At 48.3% G+C, this 24,576-nt stretch overlaps 1 protein-coding gene across 4 annotated transcripts in view; it reads right to left on the reverse strand.

Annotated features, from left to right (window-relative positions):
* The window catches only part of KCNIP1 (potassium voltage-gated channel interacting protein 1), a 370,449-nt gene that overhangs the window by 151,658 nt on the left and 194,215 nt on the right, over positions 1 to 24,576 (reverse strand). Inside the window, exon 1 of one of the 4 annotated variants that reach the window (XM_013104542.5) lies at positions 12,762 to 13,008. The exons of the other annotated variants lie outside the window; for them this stretch is intronic. Within the exon in view, the coding sequence (XP_012959996.4) occupies positions 12,762 to 12,942 (181 nt within the window). The 5' untranslated portion in view covers positions 12,943 to 13,008. Of the gene's footprint in view, positions 1 to 12,761; positions 13,009 to 24,576 lie in introns of those variants that run through there. 4 annotated transcript variants of the gene reach the window in all.

A 24,576-nucleotide genomic window follows, 5' to 3' on the forward strand; every position in this document is an offset into this window, starting at 1 on the left:
CCTGTCATTTCATTTAAAATGACATGATGACTGAGGCTGGTCCAACTTTGGTGGGGGGCAGCCCTGCCCCTCATGGACCTGCCTTCCCGTGGCACGGGAGCTGCGGGGCCGGATGGCTCTGCTCCTACCCTCACGTTCCCAATAGCAGCCAGCAGCCTCAGCTCCTCCAGTCCCAACGTAAATTCCTGCGTGAGAACAGGGTTTATCCTGTCCCCATCCCGAGCCCGCAGCGAGGGAGCTGCCTTCCCTCAGTGTCTGCCTGCTTTTTGCCAGAGGAGGTCAGCAGTACCCAGCGATGTGGTTTCCAGTCGCCATCCCTCGCAGCAGCTCCATCCACCTGCACGGCCCCGAGCTTCTTCCCCAGCTCCCCTCACCCACCTCAACCCGCTGGTACGCTAACAGGACTTGGCAGTGCCACGTCCTCAGGACACACAGAGCTTTGCAGTTCAGCTTTGTACAACACGCCACGGTGAAGGGCAATAATTGCCATATGTCTGAGCACCCTTAAAAATGTTAAAATTTATTCCAAATTTTTTGGGGTGATTCTGATCCTGCTGTAGTGCTGGTTTGCTGTCCTACGTGGGCACAGAGCTGGCAGCAGGAGGGCACACAGGGGTGGCCGGGTGTGCTGGAGCTGCAGCAATTATCGCCAGGTGTTTACACCGCAACAGCTGAGAGCTGTACGGAGCAGCCTGAGCCGGGCCTTACAAAGCTGACTGCTTTACACCCTCAGGCAGGGGCTGAAAAGCCTTTCCCATCTACCACCTACTGCTCCTCCCAGCAGCAAATCTTCTAGTGCTTCTTGTCACTTGACCTGGAACGCACTCACTCAATATGCTTATTTCCACGATTTTAAAGTAGCAGCTCTCTTTTAACAAGATTTCCCTAAAACAAACCTGTTAAGGCCACCAAACCTAAATCTAAGCACCACTGTGGCACCCTGGCACGTCACACAGGGAGGAACTGGCCTGCCTGGGGCTCGTCCTAGAGGCTTCCTTCTCCGTCCTCAGCCCTTCCCACCAGAAGTGCCGGGTTTGGTGAGGCAGCTCCCTCCACAGCTGCCAGTCACCGGGCACAAGTATGGCACAGCTCCAGGAGGGCCCTAAATAGTTTAATTCTTTAGCTCTGCCTCTTTCTGTGCATGCAGGCATACACACGCTGCTGGAGCATCCTGAAATAGCCAAAGAGGTAACAGGAATTTCCCCTCGTGCCAGCGTGACTCTTCAGGCCAGCTGCGCAAATAATGCATGCTTGGATTGCTACCAGGGAAGAAAACACAGATTGCAGCTTGGTCTCACCTTGGGATAGCACCAAAATGTCTCACCCAAGCTGGGGGAAGAGTCACCTGCAGACACCAGGAAGGGGCTGGAAGTCTCAGGCAGCTGCTGAGCAGGGGACAGGCCACCAGGGCGCCTGCAGCCCCCCGGTCAGAGGAGGGGGAGCCTCCAGCCCCACCGACCTGAGCCCAGAGCGGAGGAACCCACAGATTCCCTCCCAGAGACCAGTTCTGTTAGCTGCTGGGTGCTGCTCTGAAACCCGCGCTGATGATTTCCATGAGAAAGCATTAACGTGGCTTTTAAATGATAGAGGTGATGCTACAACACACTGATTACAGATCCCTGTGCTACTGCCGAAATTAAAGGCTGCCTCATCCTCTGGAACAGGATTGCCCCAGGAGCTGCCTGCTGCCTTAGCTCTCAGCTTGCTTACGCTGCTCCTTGCTGAGCTTTGAGATGTGGATGTGCACACACACACAAGTACATCTGCACACAGCCAAACAGCTGCGTTTATACCCACACACATCTCAAATAGCCCACACTACCTACCAAAGACAGGGAAAACTTTGTTTTCCTGCACGTGCTTTCTCTCCATGTCCAAGCACCTTGCAGGGTGCTTTGGGCTCGTCCCAAGCACAATCCCTCCCGGTCCTGCACATCGTCACCAAACGCACCAGGAACCGCTGGTGCAGAAACCAGAGAGGGACGGAGTGAATCACTGTGCTTCCCTGGACTGCTCATCACGGTAATTGTCCTTCACTGACCTGTGCATTGTGCCCCGTGCTGCCGAGTCTCTTATCTTACTCTGAAACACAAATTTCCAGTAATTAGGCCAAAGCTCCTCACTGTTCCCTGAAGCTGCACTCTCGCTTATGCTCCTGCCAATAATAAAAACTATTTTTACAGTACTTTTTTTTTTCCACTGCACATAGATTTAACCTTGTTAGAGGCGACCAGCTGCTTTTGAAGGACACTTGTCTGCCGTTCAGACCAGATGACTCGGGACGTAGCAGCAGCAATGGCACGGAGCACAGGCTGCCGGACTGCTGCCCCCCGGGGGAGGCATCAGCTTGGAGACTTCCTTTCGCACCGTCAGCCAAAGAACTACATACCAAAATGCAGAGAGAGCTATTGAAAAGTCAGTGGGAAACTAGCCCAAGCGGCTTCGGGCTGTGGATTGCCACTGGAAGAGTGAATTAGGAAGGGGTCTGGCAGCAGTAACAGCAGCAGGGCTGGTGCTGGAGAAATGCGCTCTGCCTCCCCAGACTTACCAACTAAAGAGCACAAAAACTTAATAACCAGAGAACACAACCGCACAGCAGGAGATCTTGGAGCGAGATGTAAATCCCTGTCCTTGTAAACTGCAAAGGTAATGACATGATGTATGCAGATCAGTACTTGCGAGCCCCAGAACCAACGGGTTTGCAGAAGGGATTTGCCTAATGACTGAGCGAAACTTGTCCGACAAAGGGAGTTAAAAGCCATCCTTCAGTATGCTGCTGTAAGTGCAGAATTCCTTTTTTTTTTTTTTTTTATTCCTTTGTGAAGCCTTTGGCACCTGTGGTGCCACAGCTTCCAGCGCAGGCCGGCCCCAGCCCCCTGGGACCAGGCAGGGAGCCGGAGGGCTGCGAGCCCGGTGGCTGCTCCACAAGCAGGGAGGCAGCAACGCCCCCATCACCCACCTCATTTATCGGACAGCAACACGTGGAAACCTTCAGGGGGCTGCAAGCAAGGTTTGCAGCACGTGGTGGGGAAGTGGCTGCAGGCTTCCCCCCCAAACCTGCAGCTGGAGCCCCACGGGCTCGTGGCTCAGCTCGGTTCCTCACATGTCTCCTTTAACATCAGCCTTTTTTTTCCCCTCAGGCCTCCCTGGATACAGGGAGTGTAAGAGCATGAGCGTCTCTTACGCTGATCTTTGATCACGACAAATAATTATGTTTAATTGGCTCCTCTCAGAACGGAGGCAGAACAAATCTGCCTGTTTTGAGGCGGGCTAGGATTATTTTATTTTTAAATGGCATGACTGAAGGGGACTTTGAGGCCGATGGAGTTACGTTTCCTAGCACAACAGGAAAGATCTGCTGTCAGCCCCACGGAAAGACGCTTCCCCAGTACCAAGAACTAAGCAGATGCTGGCTTGGAGCACCTCATTTTCCTTCAAACACAGAGAAATCCCCACAGCAAAATGCAGTTTCCCACCTCTGCATTTGTGCATGTGCCTAAACACCAAGTGTTCATGCTCCCCGCACCCAATTCACAGCAAACATGAAACCACCGAGGGCAGAGGCCATTGCTGTGCCCGGGCTGTTGTGCTGAGGTGTGAGGACCCAGCAGTTTATCAGTGCTGTGCAGCACACAGAGCTGCTCCACCAGGGGCAGCAGCTTCCCCACACCAGCCCGCAGAGCTGAGGCCATCCCGTCACAGCCGCAGCAGCAGTGGGGGGGTTACGTGGGTGTACTTGGTTTCACTGCAGGTGCCTCTTCCTGTAACTCACACGTTAAAAGCTCAGCTTGCTCTGAGTCCTCTCCCAAAGTCTGGACGTGATCCAACCCTCTCGGGAGCCTCAGGGAAGGAACTTCTTAGGAAAACAAGATGTACAGAGGGAGCTTTCAGCCCATTTTCTGCATCTTTTGGGACAGGCACAGCAAGCTGTGTAGCATGCATAGAACCCACTTCAGGCACTAAAGCTCAGCGTGCAGCACTCATCGCATCTCATCGCATCGTGCTTTCCCTCCTCCTCCCACCTGGAAGGGGCAGGAGCACCCATTGCTGGGCAGGAGCGAGCAGCAGAGCTTATGGCAGTTAACATAGGGCGCTGGGGATCGGTCAGCAGCACACAGCAGGGCCACGCTGCCTTAACTGCACGCTCCCCGGGGCACACAGCTAGTTTGGGTAAACGCTTTGAAAAGCTCATCTGTGAAGCCAAGGAGCTGTGGTTTGAGATGGCTCCGTCATGAGGCAGCATCTGGGTTCTTCAAACAGAAGACCAACAGAAGTTTTTCTCTCACCACGTGAGGTTACATCCCCTCTCACGTCCAACTCTCGAGTACATCAGTGCTGCTTACAGTCACGGCTATGGCAAGAGGCACGCCACACTGGGCACAAAAGGGAAGGATCCAGGATACTCTGGCTCCAAGGGACATGTTCTCTAAATAAAAACCCTTTGGCAGAAGACCATTACGTTCAGAAACTGTCTGAAATGTCAATTTGATATCTTAAACCATAAGACATATTATATCTGTCTAGAAGAAATCGATGTTGTGCTGCTGGAATCTGGCCAGCCCCTGCCCCTGAAGCACGGCCCTGTTCAGCCATCCGGAGCACCAAGCCCCTGTTCAGCCCCCGCTGGTGCCTGGAGGCCACAACCAGGAGATGAATTCTCCCCCTTCTGCCACCGGTACCTCTGCCAAGAAGGATGCCAAGCACGAGGGGAACACTTACTTTCCAACAGCCATTGGATATGCACTGCCAAGTAAATGTCCATAAATCCCTAATGAATAATAGGAGGGAAGGACCTTCCAGCAGCACAGGCAGGGAGCACACGGTGTCACACACTCCTGCGGGTGACCGTAGGTGATGATTTTTCTCAGGATGAGGTGAACACCACGTGTGACTGTATGCAGAGCATCGGCTTGTGCCTAGAAGTAGGGCTGGTGAGAAGTCTTTGGCTGCAATCATTGCCAGGCTATCAAGCCTCCATCCGGCTGCTGAGCAGTCCTGATGTCTGGGTGGGGGTTCTGTAACCCTCACTGAAACTCACGCTCATGCCAAGAGTGCCCAGAGGCTTTCAGGTTGGTGAAAATGTGGGTTTGGTTTGCCTCAACTAAAACCAATCGACACTGCCCCCTCTCCCTCCCCCCCCCCCAAATCTAGAGAATTTGCTTGAAAGTGCAAAACTTGCTTATCCATCTACAAGGCGTGCAGCTATCAGCAACCAGCATGACACCTGCTGTGAAAACAAATTGAAAAGACTAAAAACAAACAAACAAACAAACAAAACCCTGGACATCTAAATTATTTACAGAAATCGGTTTCTGTTTCACCAGGCTGTGACACCCAGAGGACAAGAGGCGCAAGGACCACGAGAGCCAGGCTGCTTGGAGCGGCTGCAGCAGCCGGCGCGCTGACGGATGGCTCCGTGTCCCCCCCGAGTGCACAGTGATTACAGGAAGGCAGCGTGTGCCCGCAGTAATTGTGGCAGCCAGCAGGGCCAGCGTGATTCACTGCTGCTCATGGAGCCTCCGTCGCTGGCAGAAGCGGAAAGCCTTGAGCCATATACAAAAGGAAGCTTTTGATGGAGGTTGGTGCTTTTGAAGATGTTCCCAAACAAAGCCCCTGTGAGGGTCAATGTCATTTATTCCCCTCCCCCTTGACGTGAGCGAACCTTTCTCATGAGGAGATGGACGTTAATACTGAGCACGGCTCAGCATCCAGACCGGGCTTCAACTGCTTCAGAGAGGGCGGAGAGAGAGAACTACATCAACAATATTTACTGTAGGCAGCAACACGGGGGTCTCCCGCAGTCTAGCAGTTACATGATACATCTGTGGTCCTGCTGTAGAAAGATAAGAATGGTGGTCCTTAAAAAAACACTGCATTTCTAGGTAAGACGCTCAGAATTAAATCAAACCAGGATGGAAAATGTGAGAGCAGTAAGACAACAATCAGAGTTAGCCGTTCTTGATCTACGTTTTAAATATCTTCTGACAGATGATTTTATTTCTCTTTTTGTGCCTTTCCATCACAGCCACATGACTAAAAGCAGAGCAGAAGGCTCCACGGGCAGCTGCTGCCATGAGTCAGGGCTGGCAGCAGCTTGGTGCCCGGAGCCCAGTGCCCGCAGCTGGAGGCAGCGCCAGGGACTCAACCCCATCCCCTCCCTGCCTGTGCTGATGGTTCGGATGTCTCAGAAGTGCAGCTCACCACCAAATTTTGGCAGAAGAGTTCGTTTCCAGGGCTTTCTACCACTGCTAGACAGTGACCTGCAGGTCTCCCCAAGACCTCACTGATGAAAACAGCCGCGCTGGCAGTACCTTAAAAGAAGAGCTGTGCTGCGAAGCACTCACTGAAGTTTCACTTGCAATTAAGATTTGTGCAGAAGGAATTGAGGCCCTTGTGATTTCTATTCATGGTGTGTCTTAGAAGAAGTCAAATTAAAATCCTTATCATTAAGGAGCTGATAGCTCCCATAATCACAAGCATCACTCTGTATTAGCTGGAGGGAGCAGTGTGATTCACTGGCTAACAGAAGCAGATCTGTTCATAAAATGGGAAAACTTCTAACCAAAGAACATCTCCCGAGCCATGACTTACTTTAGAGAAAGTACTAATTTCAAACGAATCACTTATATAATTTGTGCTGTCACTGCAAGAACTTGCTTTTAAGTTTAGAGACTTTTTGCCGTGTACTTCTCTGAATTACCTTCCTGGTTGACCTACGGTGCATCAATTCAGGATTCAAAAGAACAGCTCCTCCTGAGGGATGAGTCACAGCTCTCTGCTGTCCTTCAGGGTAAGCCACATTTACCTTCATTTTCCACAGAGTAAACGTCTTAAGAGCTGATGGCTTCGACAATAGATATATTGGTCCATTTGACCAGAGCGATGTTAAAACAAATATTAAAATATTTTTATTCCAGGCAGCTGCCCCTGTCTGGTGACCGTTCTATGTGACAGAGTGATCTGTCACTTGAGGGGGAAAACTCACGTGCTTACAGAGCCAGTACAGGTTTAAATGGGATTTTTAAGGTCTTTTTAGGTCAAAAAAGTAAAATGGAAAAGTAGGAATAATTGTAGCATGCACTAAGGAGTTGTTTCGTCTCACAGAGTTCATTTCATGAAGACTGCAGTGATAAAATGGGACAGTTTTGCTCTAGGAAGAGGCTGCAGCATGCAGGCAGCCAGACTACCAATTTAATGGGGGTGGTGGCAGGTCACAGCCCTGTCGGAGGGCAGCGAACCGCTGTCAGGCCTGCTGCAGCTTCAGAAAGAGCTCAATTTAGTTACAGACCCGGTCCAATTTGGAGAATTTAGCTCAAGATTAAAATTAATAAATGGTCGGGCTGGAAGAGGTGACACTGCTAACCTTAGGCCTGCTTAGACTGAGGTTTGATACTAACCTCACATCCCTCATTTGAAAGATTTATTCCAACACCGTGGATTTTTAACGCAGCTGCAAGCTGAAACATCCAGTATCTGCCAGTAGAATTTCAATTCCTACTCTCACTTCCCATTGCGTCCATATTAAAGGAAAGATTTTCAATGCTCTGGAGTCTTCCTACATTTTTCTCCTTACCAGTGCGCAGCAGTACACAGGGAGGGACGCAGCCCAGATGTGAGCAAGAAGGGAAAATCCCCTGCACGGGGGCAGGAGTGGGATGGGGCTCTGGGTACGGGGAGGTGGTGCCCAGACAGCACCCGGTGCTGGAAATGCTGGGGATACACGAGCAGCTGGGAAGGATGAAGTTACACCTACCGCTTGCTGCCCTTCTGGGGGCAGGCAAACACCTAGGGAGGGAGAGGGTCCTAGATTTGTGAAGGATCCACAAGTAACAGCAGTCTGCACAAAGCATAAAAAAAAATACACAAAAAGGGAAGAACAACTCTCATTTCAGAGTATTTTTGCATTCCTCCCTTCCCAGAGCAGGGAGGCGGATTGCCAGTCCCCGCTATCAGTTAGGGAAAGCCGGCACATCTGTCTCCAAGCACAGGGCAAGTGAGAGCACTGCAGAACCAGCAAGCCAAAAGGAGAGCCCTGGGCTGCTGTACACAAATAGCAAAAGCCATGGAACAAATTTTTCTGAACAATTTGCCCCTACAGACAGCCACTGCCAGAGCCAGGCGATAGCTGGGTGTTCCCACTGCGGCCAGCTGTGCATCGCTGGCACCCTGCTTCCTGCATGTGCACGGCAATTATTCTTTTTCCCCTTTCCAGGAGGGAAGCAAGAGACTCCTGCCCTGGCCCTGAGCAGGAGCCTGGGCCTCTCAGCCCTCGGGCTGGAGCCGTGCTGTCAGCAATCCTGCTTCCTCAGTAGTTTTGCCTGGAGCAGGAGTGGCTTCATTAAGGCTGGTTCCCATAAAGCGGGTGTGGATTCGGTGACCCAGATGCTCAGCACCACCCCTAAAGGCAGCCTTCTGGCTCCTAATTCAGCCAGAGCTACTGGAGGGCAAACGCCTGGGGAGCTCCAGAGGAACTGTTTGTGGGGGATGTTCACAGAAAGTGAAAATCCTGAAGAAATTGAGTGATTGAAGAAATTGATTTAGTGATTGATCGAAGTGATTGAGGAAATCAGTTTAGTGCTAAGGTCTGAACTGGTGCCCATCGCTGGGCACTGCTGCTGCCAGCGCCTGCCTCCAGCACCTACCCCAGCAATTCCCCCATATGACAGCCTCCTGGAGCACACGTGCGCATGAAAAGCGAGTCAGGAATCACGGTACACCAAGATAAAGCTGCATTTTGCTATTTTAGGAATAGGAAAACATATGCTATTTTACTCTATTATTTGCTCAAGATCCATCATTTCCATCTAATATGCAGTTTGCCTCCCACAGCATCAGGAAGCTTCACTGGCATGAAATAACTTTGATTAACATATGTGATATTAGTAGTAAAAGGCAGAAGAGGACACTAAGATTATTACTTTTTTATATGTGACATTCTGCTGTTGTATTTTGGGCAGAAGTCTGTGTTTAAGCCTACATTTCAAAAACAAGGACCAAAAGCAACAAACCACCTAAAGCGTCACAGTCTCAGGGATTGCATGTCAAGGCTCGTAGCTTTATCTTGTACATTCTGCTTCCAAAGGCTACATCTGAGCTAAAAATTCCCTCCTGGTGTCACTTCCTATCAGCTTACTTTTCAGAAATGCCCCTGCTCAAGCACATACAAAACATTTGCAAACTCCCTGAAGAGGGGTGGCCTGAGGAAAGATGCTGGAGGCTCCTCCAACACCCGACCTTGCCGCAGGGGAGCGGCAGCACGACAGAACAAGCTGCTACCCTGCGAGTGCCCTGCAAGGACTGTTTCCTCAGCTCTCCATCTCTCCACTTGGCTGTCACAAACTCAAGGGGTTAAATTTAGCCCCCCATAGCTCGCTGTGGGCTGCCTGATTTCTCACAAGGCGGTGGTCAGGACGTTTTTTCCCCATCTGCTTTGGTGGAGTTGTTGTTCCCTGCACTGTTGACGTGGAGTGGGGACCAGCTGCCTGCGCTCACACAGTGCTAGACCAGAAATACTTTGCCAAGTTTTAAAGCAGAATCCAGTGTGAGAAACAGCACACAGGAGGCCCTGGACACTCTGTGCTCTCCCAAAGGCACAGGGGCTGCAGGCTAAGCTGTGTTTGGCTCTCCAGGGCTGTGGAGCAGGAGAAATCCCAGCAAACAGCAGTATCTCTGCAAATTGCAGTGCTGGGCACCAGCTGCCTACTCGCGTTATCTCCTTCATCTGGGCAAGGAGGTGCAGCTGGCCAGGCAGCCAGCAGGAGCCCGGCCCGATGAAAGTGAAGAGCTGGCTACCAAAGTAGCAAGGCTTTCCATATGCCAGGATGATCCATCTGAATTCTGCCGGCAATTGTAAAACCAAACATCAATCCTGAAATTGCTGTACTGCTAATGAGTGACCAAATACAGGAATACTTCATCTGAGACGCAAAAATGTACGGCTTTATACAATTACCCGTGCTACAAATTACCTCAGGTGTACAGAGACCATGTGAAAGCAGGAGGGCTGATACTCAGTCCAGCTTTGTGGACATCACGGTTACTGATGTTCATCCCAGAGAGCATCACCACAGGAGCACACCTTGCAGCTCCAAACAAGACTTGTTAGGGCAAGGAGACTCTAGTGCATCTTTTTATAGGGCTTTCACTCTTGGCTTATCCAGGCACATCCTTATCTATGCTAATTCCAGCCTAATTGCAATGCAATGTTTAAGACAGCCTCATTAATATCTTACCTTAGGTAGGATATTTAAAGCCCCAGTATCCCCAGCCAAACCTACAATAAACCTGGTATCAGGCACGGACACACCTGCAGACAGAGGGCCCGTTCCCCTCACACAGCAGCAGGTCAGTAACCACCAGAAGCCTGCATACAGGGGCTTGAATTTGCTGTCCTCAGTACTCAGTGGAATGATGTGCCAAGTTGTCTGACATTAAAGCTATACACGCACCTCCTTCCCTTTGAAAAACCCTGCCTTTATTTCAGCACCAACAGAAGATTTCACTGGTAGCAAATACAACTGAGAGTCTGAAGACCAAGGTCTGAGAAATGTTGGATTTTGAGTAAGAACAGGAGAATAATACTGCAGGTACTTGACTGCTGAGAGCTACTAGAGACATGGCATCACAGGGAGCTGGTGAAATCCCACTGCTTGTAAGGCTTTGTAAGGGAGAGAAATGCCCAGGGAGGCATTATCATGGGGAGAGAAAGGCCAAACTGAAGTGTGAAAGCTTTTGACTGTGTTTCCAAGGTAGAAGCTCAAGGTACCAGACTTCGAGAAATCCTTCTTAATTACTGTGACAGTGATGAAATAATGTAATAATTGGTTGCTAAATCAATACAGAAGTGTTCTTACTCACAGGACTCTTAGTCACAGGTTAAGCAGCCTGAATTGTATTTGGAAGAACATGCATGAATTTCAGCCTTGCACTGAAATCACATACAAATGAAAATCCCTCCCCAGCCTTCCCACTGAAACTGCTTTGTATTCACTTCGTTTCCGTAGTTAAAGATTTCAGAGACCCATGCACTGAGCACAGACATCACCAGGTAATTAGATGACCCATCACTGCAGCAAATAGTCCAAAGAAAACATGCACAGACTAAGAATTTCTTTCTTACGAACACTTAGCAACAAACAACCAATTTCACCAAAATCGGAACTGATTCACAAAATAGCACAGAAACCAAAAAGAAAAGGCTAAATTTTAAATAAATAATTGAAGCAGCTCCATTTCTCTGTAATCATTTGGCATGTAACTGTCCTGTTTCATCACAAATACTTTGCTTTCTCATTTAATTCAAATCCAGACCTGCCAGGTGTGCATGGGAGCATAGAAGCTTCATCATTTTCCCTTTTTTTTTTTTTCTTTAGTGAGAGACTGAAATGAAGAATATTCAAAAAGGCACAAAGGAAACAAAACTGCAGGGACTGGGCTCATCTGTACAGTCCCAGCCCTCCAACAACCGCATCAGTGGCTTCAGACAACACGAGCAGCCCCTCTGATGCCTTTAAACCAGACAGACAAGATACAACGTATACCAGAAATACAGGTAAATTATAAAAATACAGATTTTAAACCTTTCCTTTTAGTATAGTCCAATAAGCAGCAGTACAAATTAGGGTTTATCAGGGTTAAGTGAGGATTAAAGAATCCCAAGCAGCATGAAGCATTAAAATAAAACTTCTCTATTACCAGATCATTACAGAAGAGGCTTTCTCTACAGAGAAAGGGCTTTCCCTATACAGAAAAATAATTTTACTGAAAGAAGATGTATTTTAAGTGGCTTTTCTTGAAGGTGAAAAATAATGACCTGTTAGCAGGAGTTAAGGGGACAAGATTTGTAAGAAAAGGCAGTGTAATTTCTTAGATTAACTGAAATAATTAGTCTAAAACAGCAAAGGGATTTGATGTGTTTAGTATTCAGATTTTGTCTTATTTGCTGCTTACACTGGCCAGACTTAAAAGAATACAGATATGACTCCACTCTTATCAAACCTTGCCCTCTCAGATCATCTCAGGTAATGACAGCAGAGTCTTACACAATTCAGTGTTAAGATTGTCCAGGATGTTAAAATCTGTATTTTTAATGACATAATAACAATGGGTAATTAATTCTGTAGATTTCTGCACAGAAGTCAGATTTTTCTTTAGATTTCAGTCGGCCAGGTGTACGTACAGCAAGAGGAAGGGTTTCCGTGGCCGGACTCACTTTCCCTCCCCATCCACAAGCACCAGGCTGGCAGAGGCAGGCAGCTCCCAGCAAAGCAGGGGCAGCTGGTTGGGTTTGCTCAGAGCAAGGGCTCCACCTTTGCTGTGCTGTTACACAGCTGATCACCAGCAAGCCTGATTTTCTCCCTTACCCTCCTCAAATCGAGTTTAAAGTGCTTTCAGTCAGCTCTGCTAACTTGTCAGCAAAAGTCTCTCTGAGAAAGGCGCATCCTGCCAGGCCCAGTGCTGTGCAGACCACCCCATGACCTAAAAACGCAATAATTCTGCTGGTGACACCGGCCTCAGAGCCAGCTGGGTCTGCTGCTGCTGCCAGTGTCATCCCCTGTGGCTGGAAGGAGAGAGGAAAACGCCACCTGTGCTCCTGAACCTTTAACCTATAGTCCCAGGGCCATGAAGCCTCTTTTGATTGACCTTGAACTTCTCACAACTTCACCACTGCCCATGTACAAAACCAATAGTGGGTAATGACCTGGGGGTTACATTATCCATTAACATTATCCATTATGTGCTACAAGTTTCCTTGTTTTTACCTGGGTCCCGGGGAGGCAGCGGGCTATCCTGCGAGGTGGGCCCGGTCAGTGTATGGGGGCTGCTGCTGCCCTTGGGAGGGAGGCACAGATGGCAACAGCCCTTCTTCAGCTGTGACAGAGGCGGTTGTGATGGTTGTGACATGGGGGTAGTCTGACCAGCCCTTGGCAACACCTCCGACATAGAGGGCCTTCTGTCCGCATCATCGGGTGTCGGTGCCTGGGAGCATGGAGGATGCAGCCTGCAGCCAGGTGGGGACCCCTAAGGAAGCTCCCAGCAGCTACCAGCTGCCATTTGAGGTGGTGGAGTGATGGCCGTCAGCTGCGTGTCACTGACTGACCAACCCACCCACCACAGGGCTGCCCTCGCTGCAGGCACTGCCTGAGCCTCGGCAGCTGCTCCCAGGAGAGCTGCGGCCTCATCTCTGTGCTCCCCTGGGGCTTCCCGGGCTCAGGAAGAAAAAGGGCTTTTGCTTAAGCCATAGGAAAAGGGGCTGAGGTCTTGAGAAAGTCTGCGTGCCTCAGACAGCGTGCTGGCTCGATAACACAGTTCAGCAGCAGGGTGCGTGGCAGTACCTGAGCCTGATGGTGCCCTCGATGCAGGGCAGAGAAGGATCCTCCTGCGCTTCCAGGCCAAGCACTGCCTGGATACAAGGGCCCCCTGCCACAGCCAGCCACCATAATCCTTCTGAGCCATCAAATTTGCTGTTTAGCAGTAGTGCAATGCATGAACCTGTGGGTGACACAACCCTTTTTCATATATCCTTTAAGTCTGCCCTAAAAACACAGACAGCCCTTGTGACCGCTCTTTGCGCTGTTGATATTAAGAGACAGAAAGGGAGATGGAGGAAAGAAGCAAAGAGATGGCTGAACATTGCCAAGAAGGACATGCTGTGTGTCCCAACGTGTCCTGGCCACAGCGATGCTGAAAGCACTGCCAGGGTTGTGAAGGAGCACCAGAGCCCTGTGGATGCTGACAGGAAATATTTACACTTGAAGCCTTTTCCCAAGTTCTGCACAGAGATACTTGGGGGTTGCACCGCCTACACTCACAATGCATTACAGTGTGACTGAAAGTGGTATTCAGCTTGTCAGAAACAAAACACTTTTGTGAATGAAAAGGAAATTTCTATGGAGTGTCTCCATCTTCTATAACTCTTTATAGGTATAAGCAAAACATGAGATCCCCCATTTTCAGACGAGGAGGTAGGGATTCCTCTTTGCTTTGCTTTCTACACAAAACCAAGATTTCCTAGAAGGAAAAAAAAATGTTCAGAAACATTTTCCAACTGCTCCTTGTGCTAGCAAACCTCGTGCTATCAAATAGCCAACTATTTCCAATTCTCTACAGCAGAACATGAGGTGTACAACCTGAAACAATGCTAAGCATAGTCAAAATTGCATGGGGCTCTCAATTTATGGGTATTTAGTAAAATGAAGAGGGAAAGCAGCCTGTGGTATAGCCCCATAAACCTCTTTATGCTCTTTAGCAAATGCAATTCCCAAACCTTTTAGCCAAACTGAAAGCTTTCAGACCACTATTTAAAAAAATATTCCCTGGGTATGAATTATAGTGACCTAGACTTTCTGCTTTGAACATGCTTGTCTCCATCTCTTCGGTTCAATACCTGCTTTTGGCAGTGCTAGACGAGGAGGTGTGGCAGGGGGCTCTGTAGCCACCAGGCTTGAGTTCCCATTTCTTCATTTCCTGTTTTTTTCTTAGGACAAAAGTCTACAAATGAGATTCGCATTCTCATGGTCTGCCCGTTCACACATCCATCAGTCCTGATGCTCCTTCTGTCCCTCCTGAGATTTAATTTGGCCGATGTCAATCAAATTTTGCCAGGAGCTAGAGGCTTTCTCTTAAGTTCTTCCCAGGTTTTGGAAAATTGCCAGCAGCATGGAGCAGCCATGCTGCACCCCAGCAACGGTGAAGCACTTGGTACTCAGGTCCTGCCTGCTCTGCGAGACCTCAGCAAAGGAGAAGCAGCGACCTCGGGACAGGACAGGATTTGCCATCGGGTGGGCTGCGGAGAAGTGGGAGGGTGGCAAGGGGAGACAGGACGCAAATGTGCGGGAACGTGGTCTTTCTAGTTCTTCTGCTCATGGAACAAATTGTTTTAATTATTTTTCAGAGATGTTTTCATTTCCTTTCTAAACCCAGTTGTTATAATTTATAACGAGAGCAGCCTCATTCGTTGTTGTGGGGATGGTGCCATATTGGAGCATCTTCTAAACTACTTCTAATTAATTCCCAATTATCACTCACATCTTTCTCTCATATTTACTGGGTAAAAAATAGCTTTTTAGGCATGCTGAAGCAGTCCTTTTGAAAGGTACATACAATTACTGCTTTGGATTTCCTTTCCCCTGAGCACAATCAATGCCAGCAAGCCATGCCTGTGCCTGACCCTGCTGCAGGGCAGCTCAACCGTGCTGCGTGCCCCAGGCACAGCACATGCTGAGCTCCTGCAACTGCTCTCGTGCTCCTCGGCAGCACCAAGCTCCATCACAGCTGTAACTCCTGGCTGAGCAGGACTTAAAACGGCAGGTTAGCTTCAGAGCAATCCCATACACTGCCTTTCTTTCAGGCTGATAAAACTTCCCCCCATGAATGCAGCTGCAGGACACAAACACAATGCCCAGAAACTGCTCTTCTACAACCTGCTCCTCTGCTCTTTTGCAAAGAGAATTAGGAACGAATGTCATTGCACTCAATCCTGCACCACCACCAACGCTAGTGTGACTCAAGGCCAGAATCTTCAATAAAAAAAAAAAAAGTCATACAAGAACACAACATAAGGGAAAACCCTATACATAGTCTCTTGGAGCAGCTCAGTTTTGTACAAGTCATCAAAGGGCTACACAATACATTACTGTTTGAAGAGGTACGATGCTTCAATCTCTGCACAATGGCAAAGTTCTCTATTTTCTCATTGAAGGAAAAAATGATTTTTTTGTGGTGTGACGGTAGGAATAGCGAAGATTAACCCTAGCTACAGACACAGCTGAATATAAACACCTCTACCACATCCCACACATGGTTAACAAGCACTACAGCAGGTGTCTGTCCTTCTCCAGCCTCAGATTTCATTACATACGTTTCCATTTAAGTACTTTTTTTTTTTTTTTTTTTTTAATAAACATGGTCTGCTGAGTTAAACTTAATGCTGCATAAAGAAGATGTAGCTCAAAGTGAAATTAGGAGAGTGTCCTAAAGGACATGTTCAGAGCCTATAAATGTTAATACTGTGTTTTCCACAGAAGTCTCTTTGATAAACTTCTCTATGAATATTCCAGGCATGATTTCTATTATGGCCACATTTCCCCACTCAATTGCTGGATTTCATTTCAGTATGAATAAGTAACTATCCAGGGATTTTTGGCAGCTTAGTGTTGTTCTAACCCGTAGGTCTTGTAATTAGCTCCAAATGTTGTTTTCATGAAGCCATATTCTCCTTGATGTCCTCAGCTATTTTCTATACTTGGCCCATTATGTTAACACCAAGGAACACTGATATATAAATGGCATTACAACTGCAACAAGTTGCTGCCTGGATGTTTTCCTGGTACATCTCTGAAAAGGGAAGTTATTTTTAAATGTCCTACACCTAAGGATGCCCCAAATCCGTATGTGGTTAAACCCAGCTGTAGCTCAGTGTTCAGTAATGCTGGGGTTGCTCCACCGATCTTTCAGGCAGGACAGCTCGAGGTGGTGCAGCTCGTGGCATAAGCAACCATCAAATCCTGCACAAACGGGCTTTTCCCGAGAAACTGTTGGAGGGCCCAGTATTACATTTGTAGTTTGACACTTCAGTCTACACAGCTGAACGTCTCCATGTCCTGTTTATATGTGTATAAATTCATGTGCATGTACATTCGTACACATACGTACTTATTCTCTGGACCACATTAATCTGAAAACTATTTTGTTCAGAAAAGAGACCCAACGCCTAACAAGGTTTTGCTTCAGCTTTGTCTCGTTGCTCTCCTTACTGTTTGGCAGTTGCCTGGAGTCATGGAAAGTTGCTAGACCGCTCTAATTTGTAAAGCTATTGATGAGCATTTAATGTTAATGAAATGTTACTGCTGAGTAATTCTGGCAGATGAAACTCAGTTAGTTCTCTCTGCATCTCATTTATTTAGTGTTAAATGTTGCTTTTTTTTTTTTTTCTCTGAAAAGTCGGGTCTGGATAAAAACTTCGCATCTCAAATAAAATTATTTAGGAGGTTTTCCATGTAAATCTGCATTTAGCAGATTTCCATGTAAATGCTTGCCTTTGGGTTTCACATAAAGCTCTGCCCAGGGGCGTTTATGCCTGGCAGGATGGAAATGAAAGGTGTAAGCTGCTCCCAGTGCCTATGTATGCCTAACGCCCACACTGAAGGAGAAAGCTCTCATCTCTACCAAACTGTTTAAGTAAATGAAATGGCAGCAGACAGAGAGATCTCATACAATCCCACAAGTAGAGACGGGTCTGCTTATGCCAATGGTTCAGGAGCCTGATTCTGTCATCCTCTGGGTACTGAACTCAGGGCATCTGTGGTGTCCTGCACCAAGCCCAACACCTAACTTGCCACTCATTTACATTACACACAACGTATTAAACGTGGTAGCCATCAGAAAGCACAGAAAAGCCCACTGTCAACAGGGAAGTTAAGTGTCCTGTGCACTGGTGCATGAGCCCAGACCCGCAGGAGCTGCAGGAGCTGCAGGAGCTGCCCTACTCGCACGCTCCATTTGGGTGGGTGGCTCTTGACATGCAGCACTATAGGTGAGGACCGACAGCTGATGGAGCATCTTTCAGCTGCCTTTCTCAAAGAAATATGATTGAAGTTGGCCAATATTAATATCTCCTGCCCCAAAGACAAACAAATTAATTTTTGCTAGCGCACGGCACAAAAATCCTGTGTGTTTACCAATGCTTCCTCTGTTTTCTACTGTCAAATATTATCCTGAGCTAAAGAGATTTTTCAATTATATTGTTTCTAAATGACTGTGTAAATCTGGCAAAAGAGATAGGAAAAAATCTGCCCTATTGCAGATTCCTGATCAGGTACACTGAAAATGTTCTCTGATTTGTCCTGTCTGTACCTGAGCACTCTCACCACTGTTCAGATCAGGCTGTGCTGGCAGCTGAGCTCCTGCAGTCCCTCACTGCTGCTCCTACATTTCCATAATGCCACTAGATCATGGCCCCATGGTGAACTTTGGGCACGTGCCCCTTATGACATCGACCTGGCTGAGGCAGAAAGTGGTACCCAGGGGAGAAGGAGCCAGCCCAAGGGAGGCTTGGCTGCAATTTAACCATTGGATGTTTGAGAGCAGCTCCCTCAGTTGTGGTACATTCATACACGAGGTGCCAAGCTTTAGCTCAGCTCACCCCCATTTTACAGGGTGGGACAAAGCACTGAGCCTTGGATGGGGGCAAGGCGACGTGGCCAGCTCAGAGGGATCAGCTCCTCCGCCCGCAGCCACCAGCAGCTCCCGCTGCAGCCCCAGCACCCCAGAGGTACTGCGCTTCATTTCCTGGACCACACCAGGATGCAGGAGAATATTTCTGTTTTACTCTCTCATGTTGAATGGATGCGCACAAAGCTGAGAAGACAAACAAAAATAAAATCTGTTCCTCTTCCAATACTCCTTTCATATTCTTCTGAATGCAAAGATCCGAGTTACCACCTTGTCTGTGAAATGAAAACAAGGCTTTCTGCAGGTTTTTGTTTTCATTCTTTTTGCTTTTTCTTTCTGTTGTGATTTTTTTTCTGAATGGGAGTTAACAAGTTGGAGTGCTGCAAAGAAAGAAGTTAACAGCCATTGACTCTGCATAGGAAAAATAAACAGAGACTTTTAGGTGGGAAAAAAAAAAAAAAAGGAAAGAAAATAAGGAGGCAGCAGGCATTGCCTTTGCATTCTTCTCATGTTCAATCCCCGATGGACTTCAATAGACATTTGGTACCAGTTTGCCAATGGTTTGCTTTTCTGGTTGGCTGATAGATTATTACATTCATCTGATGCCTGGCAACTATCAATTAATATTCTGAAGCTGGATTTGATTGATAGGCCTTAATTTCTTTGCTGCTTTCTTCTAGACAACACACCTTCAGAGATCTCAACCCCCCTCCCAGATCGAATGAACAATATTCTTACTTCAGCTTTTGTGAAAGCACGCGCAGGGATGGATACTTTGGCAACCCATTTGTATTCATTCAGATTGTCACAACTGAATTCTGCTTATGAGACAGCCCGAGGTATGTGATTGATGGTCCCATCCTTTAAAACATGATGAACTTTGTGAAATAAATCAATTGTAGCTACTACAGCAGAGAAAACAAGGAAGGGTATTCTTAAAATGGGTTGTGTACTGTCATTTTATTATCTAATGTTTTGCTACTGGAAAAGCAATTTTGAAAAGTCCCTGTGATGAGCGCTGCCTGGTAATAGCTCCTCTATTTGCCAAACAAACTTCCAATAACATCCCCAGAATTGACTACAGAGTCAGTAAGTAAAAGAAGAGTAGATGCAAGAGGACGTATATCATGCAAGTACAAATTGGGGCCTAAATCACACAGACACTCCACCACATTATGGAGCACATATTTGTAATGAACTTATTTGTAAAACGTCGATGCGGCCGGGAGCAGCCCGCCGGCACTGCTGCCTGACGCTGCCCAGGACAGCTCCTCCACTCGCTGGTTTGGCCTAAAGCTTTTTGTAATTGTTTTTTTTTTTTTAATTATTATTATTATTTTTTGGAAGTCCAGCCCCAGCAAGTCAGCTGGCTTTGTAGGTGAAGATACAGAAAATCACCTCCTTTTTCTTTTATCAAAACATTTGGGTGATCTGGTTTCTTGACCACTCAGCTGGGCCTTGGCACCCTGAGGCATTGCTCCCCGCTAGAGCTGCCTTTCCAAGATGTGTGACCAAGACAGCAAGTTCATTGTGTATGGGAAACTTCCATCCTGGTATCACCATCTTCTGGGTGCTCAACTTGGCACCGCTCATGTGCTGCTGGGGAGGACCTGTCTGCAGGCGAGGGAAGATCAATGTGAAACCAGTGTCCCTGCTGGAAGAACCACCGTGGAAGAGGGAACATAAATCATGCTTTTTATGCACCTGTAACAGCTCAAGTGCATCTCACGGCGCTGAAGGAAGAGCACTTTTCCAATAAATCCAAGGGTAAGCAAGGGCTGGAGGTTGCTGAGTCAGCTGTTTGGAGCACAAACACCGACTGCTCCTTACCGCTGGTAAACTCTGTCCGATCGGTCAGGAGTGAGCGTCACACACTGCAGCCCTGCTCACTGCAAGTGTCACAGGCATCTCTCTACAGATGCTGGTAGCCCCAGAAAGGACTGCCTGGGGAAAGCACTGTGTGTGCTGACCTGCACTACTCACGTTTGTTGTGTCTGCAGCCCCCCGCTGCACTGCGGTTAAGCAGGGGGCGCCCTGTTGGTGGCAGAAGGAGCATTTGGTGCCTGGGCAATAGGTAGACACGCATCGCTTCACCCCAGCAAGACCAACAGACAGCTATACAGTGCCAGGGAAAAGAGAGAAATGTCATCTCACGTTTTGCTTTATGCACTTCTACAAAAGATGCTGCTGGGTTTCCTCCGAGGAGCTCCCACGAGTCAAGGCATGGTGGTGTGAGGACAACGGGCTGGTTATAACCATGCCAGGCACCACGCAGCTCTCTAACAGCATGCTCTGCTCTGCTAGCTGTGGCCCTCAGCAGACACCAGGCTGTGGCCAGAGATGGGGCTGAGATGCTGCGTGCACCCAGACCCGAGCGATGCCAATGGGCATCTCCAGCAAATCCCCATACACGATACTGACAGGTGAGTGACTCGCTGAAATTTGCTTTCAAATCTAAATAAATGCAAAAGAACTATCACGGCATTTTGTATACACAAAGCCAGGACATACTGCCTAATTTCTTAATTTTTGCCAAATTCCACTAACACGCTACTGCTTACAACACAAGCCACAGACAATCCCCAAAGGAGCAAGTTCCTGCAGGGGGTGCATGTCCATCCGCACCCCCCAGGCAGCTCAGCACCCTGTGGGGGCAGAAGCATTGGATGGACGCGGTGTTTAGACAACTTCTGAGGGCCATAGGAGGCACAGCACCCAATGCTGTTAACCTGCGCAAGAGCCCCCAGCCACACCGTAACAAGACGAGGTGCAGAGCAGAAGGACAGGGAATGCTCCACAGCAAGACGAATCGAGCCTGGTTCCCATCCTGGTTTCCTTTGGGACTGCCCAGCAGCAGTTTGGGGCTGTGCAGTTCTGTTCTGCCTAATGCTACCTGTAACGGTTGTGTTTTATTATCCTTACACTTTATATCTCTAGATGCTGAGCTTTACAGGAGTAAAGATTTTTAGCAAAATGAACCCTGGCCACTGGCAGAGCCCCTTCCCACAGGGCTCATCTGCCCCCAGGGCAAAACCAGCCGCACAGCCACTGGCAGTAACCCTGGGAGGTTATACAGAAATGCTGCCTGCCAGGAAATCTGGAGCTCTGCCACACCGCTCCCCACAGCTTCAAGCACTCCACCTGCCAGGGGCTGTTCCCTGCCTCCCCTGCATGGTACAGGAGGCCGAGATGCTCCCTGAGCAGCACATAAATCCTCTGTCCTTGTTTAAGCATTCATAGGGCGCTATCCTTGCTAACCCACATTTCAAGCCAATGCCTGTGAGGCCATCCAAAATATCAGGAACCCTGGTTTTAAGTTATCACTGAGGCTTGCAAAACTGTCCACAGGAAAATCCCAGGATCAGCAACAAATCTGCAACCAGCCTTTTATCCTGCTAATTAGTCTGAAAACTCTGACATCCACAATTTTATATTTTATTTATAGTTAAGGTTCCCAGGACTGTAGCAGAAACCAAAAGGCTTTGCTATGGAATTGATTGCTGCTGTTTTGAAGACTGGTCAGGTAGTGGAGTCTTGATTAAACACCAGCTCTTGTGTATTTTCCCATCTCCCTCCTGTTCTCTAGCTAATGTTTAAACACTCTTAGTTAAAAAATGAAGGAAAAAGAAAAAGGTATTTCCCTGAATTTCGTTATCAAAGAATTTACTTTTCTGCTATGAAATGATCATGTCAGCTTCTCCTTTGTACCACAAGAGAATAAGGATTGTGGAAAAAAAGAGTTTCAAAGGTTTTCTAAAACACAAAACATGATGTTGAAAACACGCATGGAGTTTCAAACTCACAAAGCTCTTTACCCAGAGGTTTTCACACCTAAGATATCATTAAGTGGGAAGTTCTACAGGTGCACCAAGGGGTATGTAAAATTGGAATGCAATTAGTTGTAGCTATTTTCCTTTACCTTGTGCATGCCAAAAGAAGTTATGATCTTACAGGATTTGTATTAGCTGGCTCGAATGTTCCCTCTATTCTTCAGCTACAGCTCTCACACTGGAGGCTTTCCTGACCACCCGGCACAAAAGCAGCAGCAGTGATTTCGCGTCGCTCTCATACTTGCAGGAACCCGTTTGCCAGTGCGGTCTCCGCATGGCAGCGGTGTGCCTGTACCACCATTCATCATGACACATGGGGGAAAGAGCATGTGTTACGCCTTGGGGTCATTTTGATTGCAAATGCATTTCCTTCTAATTTGTTTCAGTCTATTTTCTGTTATACACCACATCTCGGAATACCACTGGGTTTAATTATTGCCTGAAAAAAAACTAGGGCTGGAGGGAGAGAGGGTTGGCAGTGGAGCCAATGCTGGAAAACACTGGAAAACATTTGCTTTGAACTCCCTAGACCAAAGGGTGGTTCTTTGTAAGGAGGGACAGCAGAAATCACGAGCTCTTCAGCAGCTGTGGGGAAAGGTAAAGCGAAGGAGGCAAGGGAGGGAAGAAGGGCATGCTGAAGATGATGGCCCAGCAAAAACTGGGGTCAACATCAAAAACTCAGCCCAGCCGAAAGGGTTACTGCAGGAGACCAACTCCTGTGTGCTGCTGTGCCAGCCACCCGACAGGGAAACTTGCCCAGTCTTCCCAGCTGCGCTTCTGCAGCAACAAATGCAGAGGTTGGCTTCTGATTTCCTCCAGGGAGAGTTTGAAAACTTTGAGGGGAACAAAAACACATCCCATACCTGGATGGAAAATCATTCCTTGCCAAGCCTCTGGGCAGAAGCTCTCCCTGTGTCTCTGGGAGCAGGCCTGGCTGCTTGGGCAGTCTACTTGTGCAAGCTCTCCTTGCCAGATGGAAGTGTCAAGGGGAGAAAGGAGAGAAAACAGAGTGCAGAGACCAATGGCGAGGGCACAGTCCTGGAGAAGGGCAGCGCAGGGAGAGGGCTGAGTCTGCATCCTAACAGCTACAGCTGATTTATCACAGCAGCTTGAAAACTAAACATTGTTTACAAGGCAGGTGAAAAATTCCAGTATTTTCAGTACAGGAATCGGCAAACAATTCCCCTGCTCTGTCCTCTGCCACCCCATCACACTCTCTCCCGTTCTGCATGCAGTGCCTTTGCTGGGTCTTGCACGCCTGCCAGGTGCTCAGGTCCTTAACTCCCTGCGGTGACCCTGCTGGCACCAACCGAGACGCAGGCCCTGACCTGTGCTGGTGCTCTGCAGAAGGTACCTGATGCATTCAGCAAAGCCTCCAGTCCCTGGGAGGTGCTGCAGTCCTAAGGAAAATGTGTCCTGTACTTGGGGACTCGGTGCTCCCACCCCTCACTGGCTGCACAGCTGAGGAATTTCAAAGCAGAAAGCAGCCCACTTTGTATGGAGAGAGGATGCTGGAATATCATCTCACAATGATGCTCGACCAAAAAAAAAAAAAAAAAAAAAAAAGCCATTAGCATTAAATTATCTGCTCCCAGATAATTTCCCAGATGAATCACCACAAAAGGCTCTGAAATGGTCTCTTGCTCTTTTTCTTTGCATAACATTTGCCTGTACTCAAGACTTGAGGAGCTGTAATTCGTCAGGCTTTTATCTGCACTGGGGCATTGTTGTCAGCAGAGTCCCTGATTCCAGGAGAAGTGGCCACGCAGCGTTTCACAGGCTGGAGCAGCAACCTGTAAGCAGCAGAGCGCAGGTCCTGGGCCTGCTGCGAGAGGAGGGGGCTCTCAGGAGCCAAGAGTAGCCGGGTGCTAGTGATGCCCCCACCACTTCACCCGGGCAGCACTCAAGGCCTGCTTTCAAGATCTGTGCCATGCATTAGCTTTGGGTTCTCACATCTAATGGGCTGTCAGGCAGGGAGCAGTGACACTGGTTTCCATGCAGGCATTGCAGACGGATCAGACCCCTAAAACAACAGAGGAACGGCTTCAAGCTCAGATAGCAGAACCTGGGCCCGACTCCGAGCTGGTTCCTTGCAGGAAGCATTAAAAGCAGATTTTCCGCATGGCTCCTGGGGGCTCCAGCCCCTTGCAGGATGGGCACTGCATCATGTTGGGAAGCCTGGAGCAGAAATCTGGGTTTGTGACCACCGTTCATAGCCTCGTACACCTGCAGGCCTCCAAATGCTGCATGGTGACTTCTGCACGGCGCTGAGTTTCACCACTTTATCCCAGTGCATTGGCAGTGCCACCTGGCAGCTGCTCGCGCATCCCCGTTTCTGTGCCGTTATAAATGGATCAGGGACCTGTCAGGCTGCCAAGTGAACCATCATTATTCAAGATATCATTTAGCACATACTCCACATGGCAGTCAATTGCTTGCGTTATAATCACCTCGTAAAACTGTGACTCCATAGATATAATATCCCTGCGAGACAGTCTTTACCTGTTACATTAAACTTACAGATATTTAAAATGTCAGCTAATCTTTCATCTGAATTGCGCTGCTGTCTAATACA

The sequence above is a fragment of the Anas platyrhynchos genome, chromosome 14 (assembly GCF_047663525.1).
Source record: "Anas platyrhynchos isolate ZD024472 breed Pekin duck chromosome 14, IASCAAS_PekinDuck_T2T, whole genome shotgun sequence".
Lineage (NCBI taxonomy): Eukaryota > Metazoa > Chordata > Aves > Anseriformes > Anatidae > Anas > Anas platyrhynchos.